This window comes from Thunnus thynnus, chromosome 2 (genome assembly GCF_963924715.1).
Source record: "Thunnus thynnus chromosome 2, fThuThy2.1, whole genome shotgun sequence".
NCBI classification, from domain to species: domain Eukaryota; kingdom Metazoa; phylum Chordata; class Actinopteri; order Scombriformes; family Scombridae; genus Thunnus; species Thunnus thynnus.
The window spans coordinates 13,158,896-13,174,474 of record NC_089518.1 but is presented as its reverse complement, the minus strand read 5'-3'; the positions used below and the strand labels follow the sequence as shown (position 1 = coordinate 13,174,474).

Below are 15,579 nucleotides of genomic sequence, written 5' to 3'. Positions count from 1 at the left end.
TCATTCACTTTCTCAGGAAGTTAACCAAGGTGCTGAACGACTACGTGGGCAAGGCAGAGGAGCCCAAGCCGGCCGAGAAGCTGTACGCAGCACTCAAAGCTCTCAAGTACCTGTTCAGATTTATTGTACAGTCCCGGGTCCTCTATCTAAGGTATTGAAGGCAATGCCACACAAGAATCCACTTGTCATATTATAAGGAAAGCTTGTTGTAAAGCAGCACCTGGCCTTTATTCTCAGGTTCTATGGAAACAGCGAAGATGGAGATTCCTTCTTCAACTCCATTCGCACCCTTTTCCTCTCTTTCAACACTCTGATGGACAGACCGCTGGATGAGGGAGTGAAGATAAAGGTATGGTGGATGCTGGTTCACAGGAGCCTGGGACAGTGTTCCTACAGTCTTGAAAATTTCTGTGACCATAAGAAAATCCATTCAGTTTTGACTCATAGTATAATAATAATAATGCAGCCAGTTAGACTATAAAGATGTTGCTTTCATTTTTGGTCTTAGCTTTTTTTTAATGTTGCATATGAATTAAATGAAAATTTTAGAAAATAAACTGCAAAATCAGTGTTGATTCTCTGTTGGCAGTCTCAACAAGGTGAGGAAAAGCTCCAGTAAACAGCTTGTTTTACTACAGCATATGCTTAACAAACAACATCCCCATGCTTCAGCTTGATGACACTTCACTCTTTGCTTTTTCAGGGGGCAATATTGAAATACCTCCCCAGCATCATTAATGACATCCAGACTGTGTTTGATCCCGTGGAGCTCAGGTAACTCTCCAGGGGGTTTGCACAGCAGGAAATGATAATTGCCTGTCTCAGTGCAAATGATCATATTTACTTCTGGGTAAAGGAGGTGTTATTCTCAATTCTTGCTGCTGTAAAATCAACCTGTCATGTTCGCTGCTCATTAGTCCTCCGTGCCAATAATTACTAGGTGTGAAATGAGAATAGCATTAAAATTGTCACAGCTGCTCCTTTGGCTCTTTTTCTTTTGTTTTCTAGCGTTCTCCTAACGAAGTTCATTGAGAGCATTCCTGACTCTCAGCTTGTGCGTCAGAAGCTCGGCTGCATGTGTAAAATGGTGGAGAGTGACCTTTTCAGACAGCCAGGTAGGAGTCCTTGAGGCTCAAAACCACGTAATGACATTTCACACAAGATGAAACGAAAAAAAAAAACTCTGCCTTACACCTACATACAACTTTGTCAGGTCAGCACCACTAACAGGAAATGTAATGTGTGATCCAATGAGCACAGTTTTTCTCTGCTCTGTTGCTACAGATTGTCGAGATGTGCTTCTGCCACTTGTCACTGACCAGCTGAGTGGGCAGCTGGATGACCACTCCAGTAAACCTGACCATGAGGCCTGCGTCCAACTACTCAGCACTGTGTTGGACAACCTGGACCGCAAGGACGTGGTGAGGAGTCAGAATTCATCTTTAGACACACAGACTGAGATTAGAAGTTTAAAGGGTCGGTCAGAATGAGATTGCAGATACAAAAGGACAAAATGAGTTTCTGTTACAGGGTGGTTGGACTCGCCCCTAAAGAGTAGAACCACTGCTACTTCATACTGAAAAGAGCCAGTTGAGGTGGTTAGGGTATCTGATAAGGACGCCTCTCTTTGGAGGTTTAACAGGCGCCTCCAACTGGGAGGAAGCCCTGGGGCGGACCCAGAGCATGCTGGAGGGATTACTGTACATGTCCCATCTGGTGTGGGCGCATCTTGAGGTTTTCCTGGAGGAGCTGTAGTATGTAGCTAGGGATAGAAACGTCTGCGCCACAGCCTGCTGTCACAGCAACCTGGACTTGGATGAGCTGAATTTCAAATTGATGGATGGATGGAACATCTAGTCATGCATATAGTTCAGGTTTTATTTGCCCTGGTTTTGAGATATATGTATCTGAGATTTCTGTCACCACACCAATATTTCCTTCGGGATTCTTAATATAATGGAGGTGTACTGGAAACTTTGTTTGTGGTGCTCACCGAATTGAAAAATAACCTGAAACAGTCTCCCAGTTACTCTGGATAATACACAGAACTCACTGTGAGCAGTTTTAATTTGAATTATAGTACTTTCTACCAAAGAAATAGTCCCAAAGAAAACCTTTGACAAAGTGGATTATGTATAAGGAGAGATAAATAAATATTTCAAAACCTGAGGAAATAAAGCTCCTGCATGGCTAAATACCACTAAAAAAGTGAGAAAATAGGGCTTATGTAATTTGGGTGAACCAAACCTTTAATACTGACCGCACTCTAGTCTGTAGCATGTCTGTGTTTCAGCTGGTACTTGTACCTGAGGCTGTTCTGTCTGTGCAGGGTCCAACCAGAGGGCACGTTCAGCTGATAATGGAACGGCTGCTTCGCAGGGTTAATCGCACTGTCATCAGCATGGACAGATCCTCCCCTCTCATCGTAAGACACAGCATGATGTTACAGCTGAAATATGTCCTTGACAACTACACGCTCAGCATTCACTGACATCAACTATAGCTAAATATAGTAGTATAGCAATCTTTTAAGAGCTGCAAGGGAACAATATAAACAGAACGCCTACTGTAGCTCTACATTTTCCAACATTCAACAAACAATATGTGCTGTGACTACAGTTTTTTGTGGAGAGATACTTAACTGTGAAATCATGTAAGTAATAGTGGACTTCTCTGCGGCAGGGCCACTATCTAGCCTGCATGACAGCCATCCTGAAGCAAATGGATGACATGCATTACACCCACTACATCAACACCTTCAAGACGAGACAGGATATCATTGTAAGTGTCCCGGTTCCTCCCCTGTTGGCTACATCTTGTCCTGAAACATCTCATCAATAACAGGCATTAAACTACCCAGGCCACTTACTGCTCCTTAAGAGAATATTGATTATAGACATTTCATGCAATGGATTGGACTGACATGATGAGGATGTCAGCAGGCATCCATTAAGCAGTGAGAGAATAATGTGTGCCTGACATGTAGCAGCACTGCTGTAGAATCGCGTAGCTTGGTTTAAGCGTGTGTGTCTTTTGGATGCGACTTATTGTGTTTTTCTAAACCGACTCAGGACTTCCTCATGGAGACGTTCATCATGTTTAAGGACCTCATGGGGAATGTCTTCCCTGCTGACTGGATGATCATGAACCTGGTACAGATGCAGGTCTTCCTGAGGGCCATCAACCAGTACTCAGACGTCCTCAACAAGTTTTTCTTAGACCAGACACATTTTGAACTACAGGTGCGTCTTGTCCTCCCCCTGCCTTGGTAGAAGTTACATTTTTTATTCAACAGAAAATCAAAAGCGAGTGTTATGAGAAGGTAATTATGGTATTAATATTTGAAAACCCTGTTCCCCTCGCAGCTGTGGAATAACTACTTTCATTTGACCGTGGCGTTCCTCACACACAAGACACTGCAGCTGGAATCCTTCTCTCAAGAGAAACGAAATAAGATACTGAACAAGTAAGTATGAAACAAGTGTTTGCATTCATCAAAACGATTACTTAATAATGAAAACTTAATTTAACTTAACTTTGATTTAAATTTACCACAGATATGGGGATATGAGGAAGTCTATTGGCTTTAAGATCAGAGATATGTGGTACAATCTTGGTGAGTATTTTGCACGATCTGATAATGCTGCTATTATCATAGAGTTTTGTAGAATTGTTTATTCAGTGCCTGCCAGTAATGCAAGGGGAATAACAAGACAATATTTTTTATTGTCCAGTTTCACAGTGTGTTGTTGTTTTGTTTGCCACATTATTAGATTTGTCCTCTGTTTGTTGAGAGATGAAGATGCAGCTTATTGCCTTCTCAAATCACTGTAATATTTCTGTGTGATAATGTTTTGTTGTCCCTCAGGCCCCCACAAAATGAAGTTCATCCCGGCCATGGTGGGGCCCATTCTGGAGGTCACGCTGGTGCCAGAGCCCGAGCTGAGGAAAGCTACTATCCCTATCTTCTTTGATATGATGCAGTGTGAACACAACTTCAGCCCCGGACGCACGTTTCAAACAGTAAAAAGCTATCTCAGAAGTTCAGCACTTTTTGTGTTCTTTGTTTAAATTTGTCTGAAGTCCCTTCTGGCTAAATATGACATTTGTGATGTGTATGATGGTGTGTTTTTTAATTCCCTTCTTATCTTTGCAGTTTGAGAATGAACTGATAACAAAATTGGATCAAGAGGTAGAAGGCGGCCGTGGGGATGAGCAGTACAAAGTCCTGCTGGAGAAAACGTAAGGGAGAGGAGCAGATCAAATTGAAACTATTTTTTTTTATTCCGAGAATTGTTTTAGTAGACTAACACACCAATCAAAAATCCTTCAATTCTGTGTAATAGTGAATTCACACAGGATTGGTTCTAAAATAAACAAAGGCCTTTCATATTGTGTTTTTGAAAAAATCCTCAATGAGCCAGAAGGACAAGACGGTCTGTTAGAATTATAAGCAACCTCTAATCAATAGAAACCCTTCAGGGCCATAATGTACAATCCCAAACAGTTTCAAAAACTCATTTGAATGTGTTGTCAAAAGGAAAGGCAGATTTTGGCAAAGAGACCAGAAGTAGAGATTTACAGCTGAAGAGTTGTCTGTGAAAGATTATGTGCTTGTATATGCAGGTTACTGGAGCACTGCAGACGCCACAGATACCTGTCTCAGTCAGGAGAGGAGCTGGCTCTGCTGCTGAGCAGCCTGCTGGAGAATCTACTGGCGTACCGCACCATCACACATGACGAAAGTCCCGAGCACCGCATGAGCTGCACCGTCAACGTGCTGGTACGCCCTGTGCTTTTGTTTACTAAAGGGTTAACACTGTTTGTGTGTGTACATAAGGCTTGAGACACAATGTTTTCAGGATTAAACATTTAAGACTTTCTTTATTGTAGAATTTCTACAAAGAAAAGAAGAGGGAAGACATTTACATCCGGTGAGTCACATTAAGACATAGAGCATCTGAACCACGGACCAGAGTGTTTATTGCATCTAACTGATGTGCTTTTATAACCAGGTACTTGTACAAGCTGCGAGATTTGCACCTGGACTGTGAGAACTACACAGAGGCGTCCTACACACTGCTGCTACATGCTGAATTACTGGAGGTCTCAGACACATCAAAATCCTTTTTTTTTTTTTTTGCAGTTTAAACAAGATTTTAAAAAGATATCTTTGAGCTGTTTAACCTTTGCTAATATCACCATGCCTCTAAATGTTGATATATGATACTTTGCTTCCCCAGTGGTCTGACAAACCCTGTGCGCCTCATCTTATTCCTCGAGATGGAGTGCATGTGTGGACCCAACAGGAGCTGAAAGAGAGGCTCATCCAGGAGATCATATGTTATTTGGATAAGGGCAAGGTGAGTTTTAACTGCTCTGCATGTGAGCTGATATACTTGTTTTGTTTTTGCATTATGCATTAATTACGCAGAAGTATGTTTGAAACCTGCCTTCTGAGTAATCATTTTAAAACTGAGGAAGTTACTTAAGCTCGCACTCTAGCCGCAGGTTTCTTTTGTTGTGTCAGTATTCAGATCTCTCACTGGCTGCTACTGTGAGGTGGAGTTTCAGCAAGGACAGCCGTGGGAGCCAGATGGCAAAGTCTAGCTTGTGCTCCTGTGTTTTTATCTTGATGTTTTATGTCCCCCTTTTAACTGAGTGATGCACGTCTTCTCAGATGTGGGAGAAGGCCATCGAGCTGGGCAAGCAGCTGGCCAAGATGCACGAGAGCCACATGTTCGACTTCATGGAGCTAAGCCAGCTGCTGGTAAGAGGTTGTGTACATTGTGATTCAGTCAGGCCTAGAACAGATTTAAATACCTCTGAAAAAGGCAACTTTATGAACTGATGAAAACAACTTAAATGTAGAATGTTTCATTGTTAGTGCCTCATTGATACTCTTCACATGTGTATTATGAACAGTCTGCTTGTTTCTCCAAGGCTGAATGCAACTGATTGAAAAAAACTGAAAGAAATAAGTGTGTGTTTACCAGGTATTGTCTGATGATGCTGAGCAGTTTGAATGTATTATGACTTTATAGTGTTAGTAGTTTAGTAAGTTTGTACTCCAGTAATCATTTCTCATAGTTACATAAAAGAAAGTGAGAGTAAGCACATTCTCCATTTTGAAAATGTTAATGGTGTTAATTCATTATGAATTATTTTTATTTTGTAACAACTAACAGCTGACACACTGTACAGTACAGTATTTGCTGCATCCTCACCATCTTCCACTGTCCTCCGTTTCAGAAAAAACAAGCCGAGTTCTATGAAAATATAATGCATGCGATGCGGCCACAGCCGGAGTACTTTGCTGTAGGATATTATGGCCTTGGATTCCCTTCTTTCCTCAGGGTAAGAAAATGATTACCTATTTCAATATATCTTTGAGACTTAGAGAAACCCACATGCGTCCGTGCTTATGCAATGAGCTGGCTTTTTGAGACATTTCTCGGGGCAACATGCAATAATACCAATAAAGGTTATTGGCTTTTTGATAACACAAGAGAATGTCAGAATGAAGGCAGTCCTGTCAGGGTGTTGCACAAGAACACCTTTCATGTATTATGGAAAATAAGCTTGATTGTAATTCAAACATCAGCTTTTTTTTTTTTAATTGGGTTTCATTTGTTCTGTTACTCACTGAAATTTTCTGCCGCAGAACAAGATGTTCATCTACCGAGGCAAAGAGTACGAATGGCTTGAAGACTTCAGCTTAAAGCTGCTTTCTCAGTTCCCAAATGCAGTCCGGATGACCAGCACAGCCCCCCCTGGAGACAACATCAGTAACTCCCCTGGACAGTGTATCCTTACATGATAGCTTGTTGATTTTTTTTTTTTTTTTTGATGATGATTAAAGATAAAAAGAAATTCTGACTGAATACAGCTTGTCTTTGTCTGCTCTTCCTCTTCTTAGTCTTATCCTTAGCTGAACTTCACAGACATCCAATGCTTTACTGTCAAGCCAGTTCTCACTGTACCGCACCAGTTTAAAGACAAGGGGGTTCCAGAACAGATATTAAAGTGAGTAACAGAATACTTAATGGCTGATTTATTTGGTCTTGAATGACCTGGATTTATAATTATCTGGTCGTATCACTAACTCACCACTGTCCTTCCCTGTTCTCTTGCAGCTATTACAGAACCAATGAAGTGGACCAGTTCCAGTATTCCAGGCCCTTCAGGAAGGGTGCAAAGGACCCAGACAATGAATTTGCAGTGAGCACTTTTTCATTTTACTTTAAAGCACTGAGCTCATATGTGTGATCACACGCACACACATACTCTCCAAAAATGTATAAACAAGCCTGTGTTTGCATATACATCACTCTGAAGACTAATAGACGTTAAAATGTCACATTTAAATATTTCAAATATGTTTTAATATTTAATCACTATGAATGCCGCCCTGCAGACCATGTGGATCGAGAGAACAACGTACATTACTGCCTATCGCTTCCCGGGGATTCTGAAATGGTTTGAAGTCAAATCTGTCTCAGTGGTAAGAAGCAGTTTTGACAGACATAATTTCTTCCACTTTAAATATTCCTCTAATTCACGTTACTTTTCATGTAATGCTCCTGATGTGCAGGAGGAGATCAGTCCTTTGGAGAACGCCATAGAAACCATGGAGATGGCCAATGAAAAGCTGAGTAACCTTGTGCAGCAGCAAGCCTGTGATCGCTCACTGTCCATCAACCCGTTGTCCATGATGCTAAGTGGCATTGTTGACCCTGCTGTCATGGGCGGCTTCTCCAACTATGAGAAGGTTTGACTCTTTCCTTTAATATGAGAATTTGTGTCATTGTCCCTCTACTTACTGTGTTTGTTAGATTTTCGCTATTTGCTAAATCAGGTTGAGGGTTTGTTCACTGTTGGCTGTAAAATAATTGATTTGGAAAATAATTTCTAGTATGACAAATTGCCAATCTACAGTAATAAGAAATCACACAACTTCAAACATTCATATAAATTTGGAAATACTTTTTTCATTAACATGAGTTCTGGCTGGCCTGAAGCCTGTTATGAGCTACAAGGTTCTATTCATAAGGGAGCCACTGTGGCCTCTTTGTCATGCTGTGGAAGCCTGTTCCTTGTGGCTTGAAGCTATATTTTAAAATGTTGCCCGATTTTCATCCTGTTTTCATCCTCTGCAGGCCTTCTTTACAGACACCTACAGCCAAGAGCACCCGGAGGACCACGAGCGCATTGAGGTTCTTAAACACCTCATCGCCCTGCAGGTAAATCCTTCTACCATCATTGTCATTGACTCTGGCCTCAAAGCAGAATATGTTTTGTAACGCTCGAGTGACTGTCTTCCCCTCCAGATCCCTCTCTTGGCAGATGGGATACGTATCCACGGGGAGAAGACGACGGAGCAGCTGAAGCCCTTACACAACCGTCTGGTTACTTGCTTCCAAGACCTTCGGGAGAAAGTGGAGAAGCATTATGGCGTCATAACCTTGGTGCGTTGCCAACCACAAACTCAATTTAATGTAAGAGGGTGCCAACTTAAGCTATTGGCCCACTTGCCTTCCTATCAAACGCTTCTCATTCAAAGCAGAGTGTACATTATATTAGTGCGGGACCATAAATCTTCCTTTAGCCAGTCCATTGCGACCTGTGTTTTGCCTGTCATTGTGCTCCTCCCCTGCCAAGATTCCCTGATGATGCTTAATCCCATTTGTGTGTCCCAGCCCTGCTCTCTCACTGAGAGGAAGAAGAGTCGCGTGGGCTCGGTGGTGATGCCCTACATCCTGTCCTCCACCCTGCGTCGCATGTCCACTGTCTCAACCCTCTCCAACGCCTCCTCAGGCCTCTCCAGTGGCTCCGCGTCCTCAGATGGACCCTCCTGCATTTCCTCCCAAGAGTCAGTCCCCGCATCCTCTCCCTGCTTTCTTTGTCTACCTTACACCCCCCCCTCTGGTTTTGAGTTTGTGTTCCTGCATTGCCATCACTACAATAACTGCTTTCTTCAAACACAGATTTTGTTTTAGCTTAAATCAAAAGCACTGTTTGTTGGGTTGTTTTTGTTTTGTTTTTTTTTTTGGTCTGATTGTACATCTTTCTGCATCTCTTTCTCTACCATCCCCCAATATTCACAAGCAGTTCCTTGTTGTCCCGTCCCAGTGATCGCAGGGCCTCGGTTTTGTCCCGCTCCGAGGAGGACAACAGGATTGCTAGAAAGAACAGGAAGGAGTGGAGTGTTAGCAAATCCCAGGTCCTACTGGAGAGGCAGTCAGATGCAGATGAGGTGAGGCTTTATCTTCAGGAGCTATTTTTATATATATGGTCTGCTATTTTCATTTCCATGCCCAACATACTTCGACTCGGGTGATTGTATAAGCTGTTTACAGGTCTTGGAGACCATATCATCCTGATATTAAATTTTTGTTATTCAGTTGTGAATTGGGAATAGCTCCATTTTGCTTCTCTCTTTTACATGGATGCCCATATCTTTTGTTTTCTGGTTTCATTCCAGACTCCTCCAGAGAAGCAGCAGAGGCCCAAGAGTTTACAATTAGGAGATCGACGGCTTACCCTCTCCCTGTACCAGGGTGTTTCATCCCAGCTCAGCCAGTCTAACCCTCTTAGCCCGCTACCTGCCTCTCCGCACACACCTCACACACCACGCAGCTCCAGTATGTAGCAAAACCAACTGCATGTCATCAATTTATTTCCTCTTAAAAATATGCCCTGCACACAGAAAAGGGGGAATATCATGCCTACTAACCTTGTGTAAGCACATTGTGGTCTAAAGCCCAAATCAGGTCTCTCTCACACACACAAACACACACAAACACACACACACACACACACACACCACACACACACCACACACACACCACACGTATTCACAGATGCATGCGGTCTAAAAAAGCTTTTCTTTCTTTTCTGTGGTAGGTTATTCATCGCTTCTCAGTGACAATGATGCCAGTACCATTGACACCCCAGGGACACCCCCACCCATGCCTCCGAAGAAACACCCGCACGAGACTGACAATCCGGGGTTCTCTTCAGAGGTACAGCTGTTCAGGGAAAATAGCAGCCCCTGCATATTTAATGGCATGTAAATGTGAAAATATTCTGTTTTTATTTCCATTTGAAGCCCCTCTCTCTCTTTCCCCCACAGTTCACTCCCCCGCTACCAATGAAAATTGAGAGCAAGCCTCCTCCGCCGCCTCCAAAAACACGGAAGTCGATGTTCCCCTCGTACGAGCACGGCCCCCAGTAAGGCTACACCCACATGCGGGCCTTAAAGTTTCACAAATTCTCTGATTTGGCTGTGATGAAAGCGCAGTATCATTTGTGGCATTGTGGAACAGATGCAGGACCATCTACGTGGGATGTATGCAGGATTTTAAGCGGTTAAAAATGTCTGTCTGATGCAAGTCACTAATAATTCCAAGCAGTCCTTTGTTGTACAGTTGCGGCTGTTGTTTTGTTTTTAAGCCTCGAGGAAGGATATGTGTGATGTTACTGTTATAAGAGGATATTATGGTACAAAAATGGAAATATGATTTGGGGTACATAAAGTCACCACAGCCTTTGATTCAGATGCTATGTGTGTTTTTTTTTTTAATGAAATAGTGATTAGATGCTTTTTTCTTGAAGAAAAGTCACTATGGTGTACAGTGAAATTTCTTTATCACTCGCAGGGAAAAGGAATGACCAATGCTGCAATGTAATATTTTGTTTTTATGTGTTGGAGTGACACTGGATGACTGATTTTCCCCCTAAGCTGTTCATCGGCATTCCATATTTGAACAGGAAAAAGCTGCATTAGATACTTGTCAAACTTCACATTGATCAAGAGCAGGGAATACAATGTACAGAATGTACTGTAACTGATATATTTTTTTTATATGTAGTTATTTTGTGTCCGATGGTGGTGTTCATTAACACTATGATCAAACCCAATTTTTCTAAACCACAATGTTTCCGAAACACTGGATGGCATAAATGAATGTGATGCAGATTTTGCATTTGTTTTGATGTTTATGATGATCTGAATACTGTAAGTGATGCTTCCAAACAGCATCATGTTGATGTTGGTGTTTAGTGGAAGTTTTTGCTGAAAGGAATAGTTCGACATATGCTTATTTTCTTCGTAGCCAAGAGTTCAATGACAAGATCGATGACTTCTGACGTCTCAGAGTGGTATCAATCTAAGTCATCACAAGTGTATTCAAACATGTCAAACTATTCCTTTAAAGAACCCTAAACGCTGTATGGTACAAGCATAAATGCCTTTGAAGTTCACATAAGTTTTATATTTCAGGTGTTGGTAGATTTTCTTTTCATCAGTTCATGATTGAAATTTAAATTATTGCTATTCATTGAATTTTAATATTTCCACTGTTTTGCACACCCAGTGTGTACAGAGATGGTTTATTTTTATGCAGCATAAATGGAGTCTAATTTCAGCATTGTGCCTTATTATTGTGCACTGTTTAAAAGTGTGTGCCTTCAGAGTGCGAAATCTATGCATGCAAGCTCTATAGCTCTTTTTACAATGATCAAATTGAATTAAATTGTCAGTATTTTAGTTTTATTTTTAGATTGTTTTACAAGGGATGAACTTTTTCTACTTTACACATTTCCTAACAAGTATCAAAGAAATTTTATACAAACATTGCCTTGAGAGATATATGATTTTTTTATGAACAAACTGTTGACTGAACAAAAATAAAGACTTCTCGAAACACCAACAAACTCCCAGTTTTTTGGGTGACATTGATTCATTTAGAAAGACATCTTCTCTATCTCTTTACTGTGATCCTGTCAACATGCTGGATAGCCACAGATCTCTGTGCCCTCACTGGAAACTTTGCACTGGCACACACAGTCATTTGGATGCTGCCAATAGCGTGAAAAATCACCAGTTCAAGCTTAAAGCATCTAACAAACTCGCATGAAACTGGTGATTTATGTAGTTCAAATACAATTAGGGTGAGTGTAGGAAAACAGCTTCGTTAGCTCACGCTAGTCTCACTTAGCCAGACCTATCTCTGTGGCATGAGCTAAAGCGACATTATGTGGGGGGGCCGTCTGCAGGGAGGAGTTTATGAGATGTTTATAGGGGTTGTGTGATGGGTGCTGGTCTTGCTAATCTGGATTGCTAATGGCCTGTTCCTTCCTGTCAGATAGTAGAGTACAGGATATCACTCTCCCTGCAAGTCTCCTGAGTAATAACTATCTGAAGTGATGTTCACCCATGCAAGGAGAGCAGCATTGCAACCGCCAGGTTTAGCTGGATGCTCAGGAGTGTTGCCATGGAAACAATCTCCATACTATAGACATGTTTACAAGTTTTGCTGTAAAGAATCCGAGGACATCAAGAGTCTCTTTCCTTTTATTTACATTGCAAATGTCTTTCCAGCTTCCTCTCAGCCGACAATGAGCCAATGATACATTTTTGCCGAACTCTTAGTCGTTATACAGAGTCTGAGGGAACACACACACACACACATTACCTTTGAGACATCGATGGAAAACAGCTGGAAGAAAACTACACAGATGGTCTCAAACTCTTAAATTTAAATCCTAATCAAAGACCTTTGGAAAAATAGAGAATAATCTTCCATTTTCTGAGTATTGCCTCCATACTGGCCAATGTTTGATCATATTGAGCTGTTTTTCCTCTGTCACGCTAAACTCAACTCCCTCTAATAGAGAGAGTCAGAAAGACAGGAGGGATGGCTGCCAGGGCCTTGGTATGACTTAACTCCCCTGCATCAAAGGCAAATATGCCCTTTCTTACTTTGTCCATTTAGCTGCTGGAGGGATCCCGGGTGTCTGTGTGGAGTGGGATTAGCTGCACTATTGTATCTCTGCTTTGAACCTCACTAGGTGGTGCCAGAGGGTGTGATCTAATGGAGCATTGCAAAGAGGTCTGCTACATTTTTTTAAAACCTTTTTTTTCCCTTCTATTTACTCAGGGTAGGTTTGCAGGGCATGAGTGCACTTTTTAGGAACGCCCAGTTTCACGCCCACACACAGTTACACACAGTCACACCTGGGAGCAGTCAAGTGCAGGCAGACACTCCTGCTGAGGACCAACAAACAGCTGCACAAGAGAAGGTGGCGATTAGGTGTGCTTCCTCACTCCCCGCCACCCCCCCGGCCCCATCAAGTTTATTTCTTGTTCCCCAAATGGTGCAGGGAGTTTGAACTGGCAGTCTTCCAGTTACTGATACCATCTGCAACCTGAGTAAGGAAAAACTCTTAAAACCTCTGTGATAAAAAAAAAGAAAAAAAAAAAAACAGAATTCAGGTTGTGTGTACTTTCTTGTTTTATTAATAAGCTCTGTACTCTCACCACAGTCACATGTATTTCAGCATTTCAGCATTCAGCATTTTAGATGGGTACAGACTTACATCATGATACTTATGGATCTATTTTACAGGCCCAACTATTGTTTGCGCTAATGAAATATTAATATTCATAGGTAGAGTCTGATGAGGTTTTGATTCGGAAGGTGAGCTTGTTACCTAGCCCCTCTGATCTGTGCAGCACTGTGCAACTCTACCCTCCCTGCTTTGACCGGCTTATACATTTGAAATACCTTATTGATGTAAGAAAATGTAATGACATTGTGATACAGCGGGACAATAGTCATTACTGAAACTGCCAGTGCAAAAGATAAAAGATTGAGCTAATTCAAAGTTTATTTAATGAGTTCAGACAATCACCAATTGATTTTAGCACAAAGACCCACAGCGCAAAGCAAATTGGCTTTTCAGTTTTTAAATTTTGCAGGAGCACTGCTGTGTTTGGACTTTTGTTCAGGCACCTTCAGATAAGACAAACACGGATATTCATCCAGGCAGACATTAAAGTCATGGAGCAGAGTTTTCCAGAGAGTCTTTTTCCCATAGATCAGCACTATGGCGGTCACAGTCGTGTAGATGGCTGTGAACAAGAATGTGAGCACAATAGCGTTGTCGTGGTTCACTATTATCTGATAATTAACGTACAGGTCGACTATGAGGAAGAGCAGGAAGATGGCCACCAGAGACAGAGCCATCCGGATCACCCTCATCTGAGTGCCCAGCTTTGGGCCGTGGGCGCCGTTGGTACTGGCTTTCATGTGGCGGAGATGGATGGCCAGGTGGATTGAGATGGAAATGCAGCATTTTATCATGAGCACCCCCGGCAGTACATCAGCGAGGAGTAGATAGATGACTTCATAAATCTGGCCAGATTGGGTGTTGGGTGTTATAATCCCACAGTCTTTGTTCACTTGGGTGTAGTTGTCTGGTTTAAACACCACAAGCATTGGCATACAGGTGCTCAGGCCACACAGAGGGATGACAAAAACAGCTAAGGTCACATGTCTGAGGATGGCGGCTTGGATCTGTGTGTAGCAATGATTGGGTGTGCTCACCAGCTTGGTGCTGTAGTAGAATGTGAGAAAACTGGTGTCCCACACAATGGTGAACTTGAGGCTGAAGACCAACAGTAGCATGACAGTGTACGGCATCTGGTCAATGCGACAGCTATTGTCCACCTCATCCATGGTCATCCAGAAGTAACAGATCAGATGGTGAACCAAGGTTACCACCGACAGAGCCACGATGATGATTTCACAGGGGTTCCACTGCTTTTTCTGCCTGTAGTTCCGCAGACTCATCAAGAAGATGTAGAGGTTGAAGAAGACAGCCGTGACAGACAACAGACCTGTCACTACCCAGATGGCCACTTTATTTGCCCCTAACATAATGATAATCTTTAGCCCGAACACATCTGCAGTGTAAACCTTTATGAGAATAACTTAATCTTTATACCTCTGTGTACCACTCAGCAGTCTGTGTGCGGTTCTTAAGTGTTTTGTTTTTGCTGTGTTCAAAGAGATGACAAGTTGGCAAGAATTATGCACACACACTCCAAGCCAGACGAAACTTCATTTCTTCCACAGAATAGAATCAGTCACAGTTTGTCGCTGGGCCTGGGGAAAAGACTCACACATTTAGCTTTTGAAATACATAAAATAGATTCAAATAAGCTCAATTAAAATCTTCTATAATGGTTAAAAATATATGTGAAATCTGCATTTAAGGTGGTCATATGTGCAAAGAAGTAAAGTGCAGCTGAGATAAGAGTGTTAGAGCAATTAGGGTAAAAAAAAAAAAATCTTCCATTTTTACCTCAGACAAAGGTTCCTTGGGTTGAATGAGAATTTATATCACTCTGAATCCCGCTTGCAGGTAGCCACAATACGTTGTCTGGCTCAATACTTTTGTCTGCAGCTGAAGAATTCTTTGTTTTGTTTTGTTTATTCAAGCATTAATCCTTGCCTGGAGTTGTCTGCAGGATGCACACAGCAAGGTGAAGTCCTTGGATTTAAGTGTTCCATGTCTGGGATAATATATAGGCATTAGATATGATTTGCATCACTTATGACCACAGGTGGTGGTGGCGGTGTATTTGCATTGACATATGGGGGTGGGGCAGGATATGCGCTCATTATGAATATCCATTGACTTTACTGTGTGTTAATCAGTGCACCATGGCAGATCAGCCAAATCCGTAGACCACACTTTACCGGACCCTGCATGCAAATGGTTATTCCT

General features: G+C 42.0%; 2 protein-coding genes across 6 annotated transcripts in view; one reads left to right on the top strand and one right to left on the bottom strand.

The window, feature by feature from the left end:
* dock5 (dedicator of cytokinesis 5) overlaps positions 1–11,718 on the top strand; it is a 29,707-nt gene extending 17,989 nt beyond the window's left edge. For 3 of the 5 annotated variants that reach the window (XM_067603926.1, XM_067603949.1, XM_067603956.1), the window contains 30 exons: positions 17–151; positions 238–349; positions 704–774; positions 1,009–1,115; positions 1,285–1,421; positions 2,330–2,425; positions 2,683–2,781; positions 3,072–3,242; positions 3,366–3,466; positions 3,558–3,616; positions 3,869–4,023; positions 4,157–4,242; positions 4,627–4,783; positions 4,894–4,934; positions 5,016–5,106; positions 5,244–5,363; positions 5,681–5,770; positions 6,253–6,357; positions 6,665–6,806; positions 6,945–7,026; positions 7,137–7,221; positions 7,418–7,504; positions 7,595–7,771; positions 8,160–8,243; positions 8,331–8,468; positions 8,700–8,872; positions 9,112–9,256; positions 9,485–9,644; positions 9,907–10,025; positions 10,136–11,718. In XM_067603926.1, the coding sequence (XP_067460027.1) occupies positions 17–151; positions 238–349; positions 704–774; positions 1,009–1,115; positions 1,285–1,421; positions 2,330–2,425; positions 2,683–2,781; positions 3,072–3,242; positions 3,366–3,466; positions 3,558–3,616; positions 3,869–4,023; positions 4,157–4,242; positions 4,627–4,783; positions 4,894–4,934; positions 5,016–5,106; positions 5,244–5,363; positions 5,681–5,770; positions 6,253–6,357; positions 6,665–6,806; positions 6,945–7,026; positions 7,137–7,221; positions 7,418–7,504; positions 7,595–7,771; positions 8,160–8,243; positions 8,331–8,468; positions 8,700–8,872; positions 9,112–9,256; positions 9,485–9,644; positions 9,907–10,025; positions 10,136–10,237 (3,427 nt within the window). In that variant the 3' untranslated portion in view covers positions 10,238–11,718. The remainder of the gene's footprint in view (positions 1–16; positions 152–237; positions 350–703; positions 775–1,008; positions 1,116–1,284; positions 1,422–2,329; positions 2,426–2,682; positions 2,782–3,071; positions 3,243–3,365; positions 3,467–3,557; positions 3,617–3,868; positions 4,024–4,156; positions 4,243–4,626; positions 4,784–4,893; positions 4,935–5,015; positions 5,107–5,243; positions 5,364–5,680; positions 5,771–6,252; positions 6,358–6,664; positions 6,807–6,944; positions 7,027–7,136; positions 7,222–7,417; positions 7,505–7,594; positions 7,772–8,159; positions 8,244–8,330; positions 8,469–8,699; positions 8,873–9,111; positions 9,257–9,484; positions 9,645–9,906; positions 10,026–10,135) is intronic. The other 2 variants (XM_067603934.1, XR_010930648.1) reach the window with 2 other exon arrangements.
* A 1,666-nt stretch (positions 11,719–13,384) lies between these two features.
* tas2r202 (taste receptor, type 2, member 202) lies at positions 13,385–15,165 on the bottom strand. Its single transcript, XM_067576334.1, has one exon. It carries the CDS (start codon positions 14,724–14,726, stop codon positions 13,746–13,748), a length of 981 nt encoding a protein of 326 aa, XP_067432435.1. The 5' UTR covers positions 14,727–15,165; the 3' UTR covers positions 13,385–13,745.
* Between the last annotated feature and the right edge of the window lie 414 nt (positions 15,166–15,579).

What these genes read in the sequence shown, in the direction of transcription:
- tas2r202 (XM_067576334.1), bottom strand. Translation starts at nt 14,726, where the DNA reads ATGTTAGGGGCAAATAAAGTGGCCATCTGGGTAGTGACAGGTCTGTTG.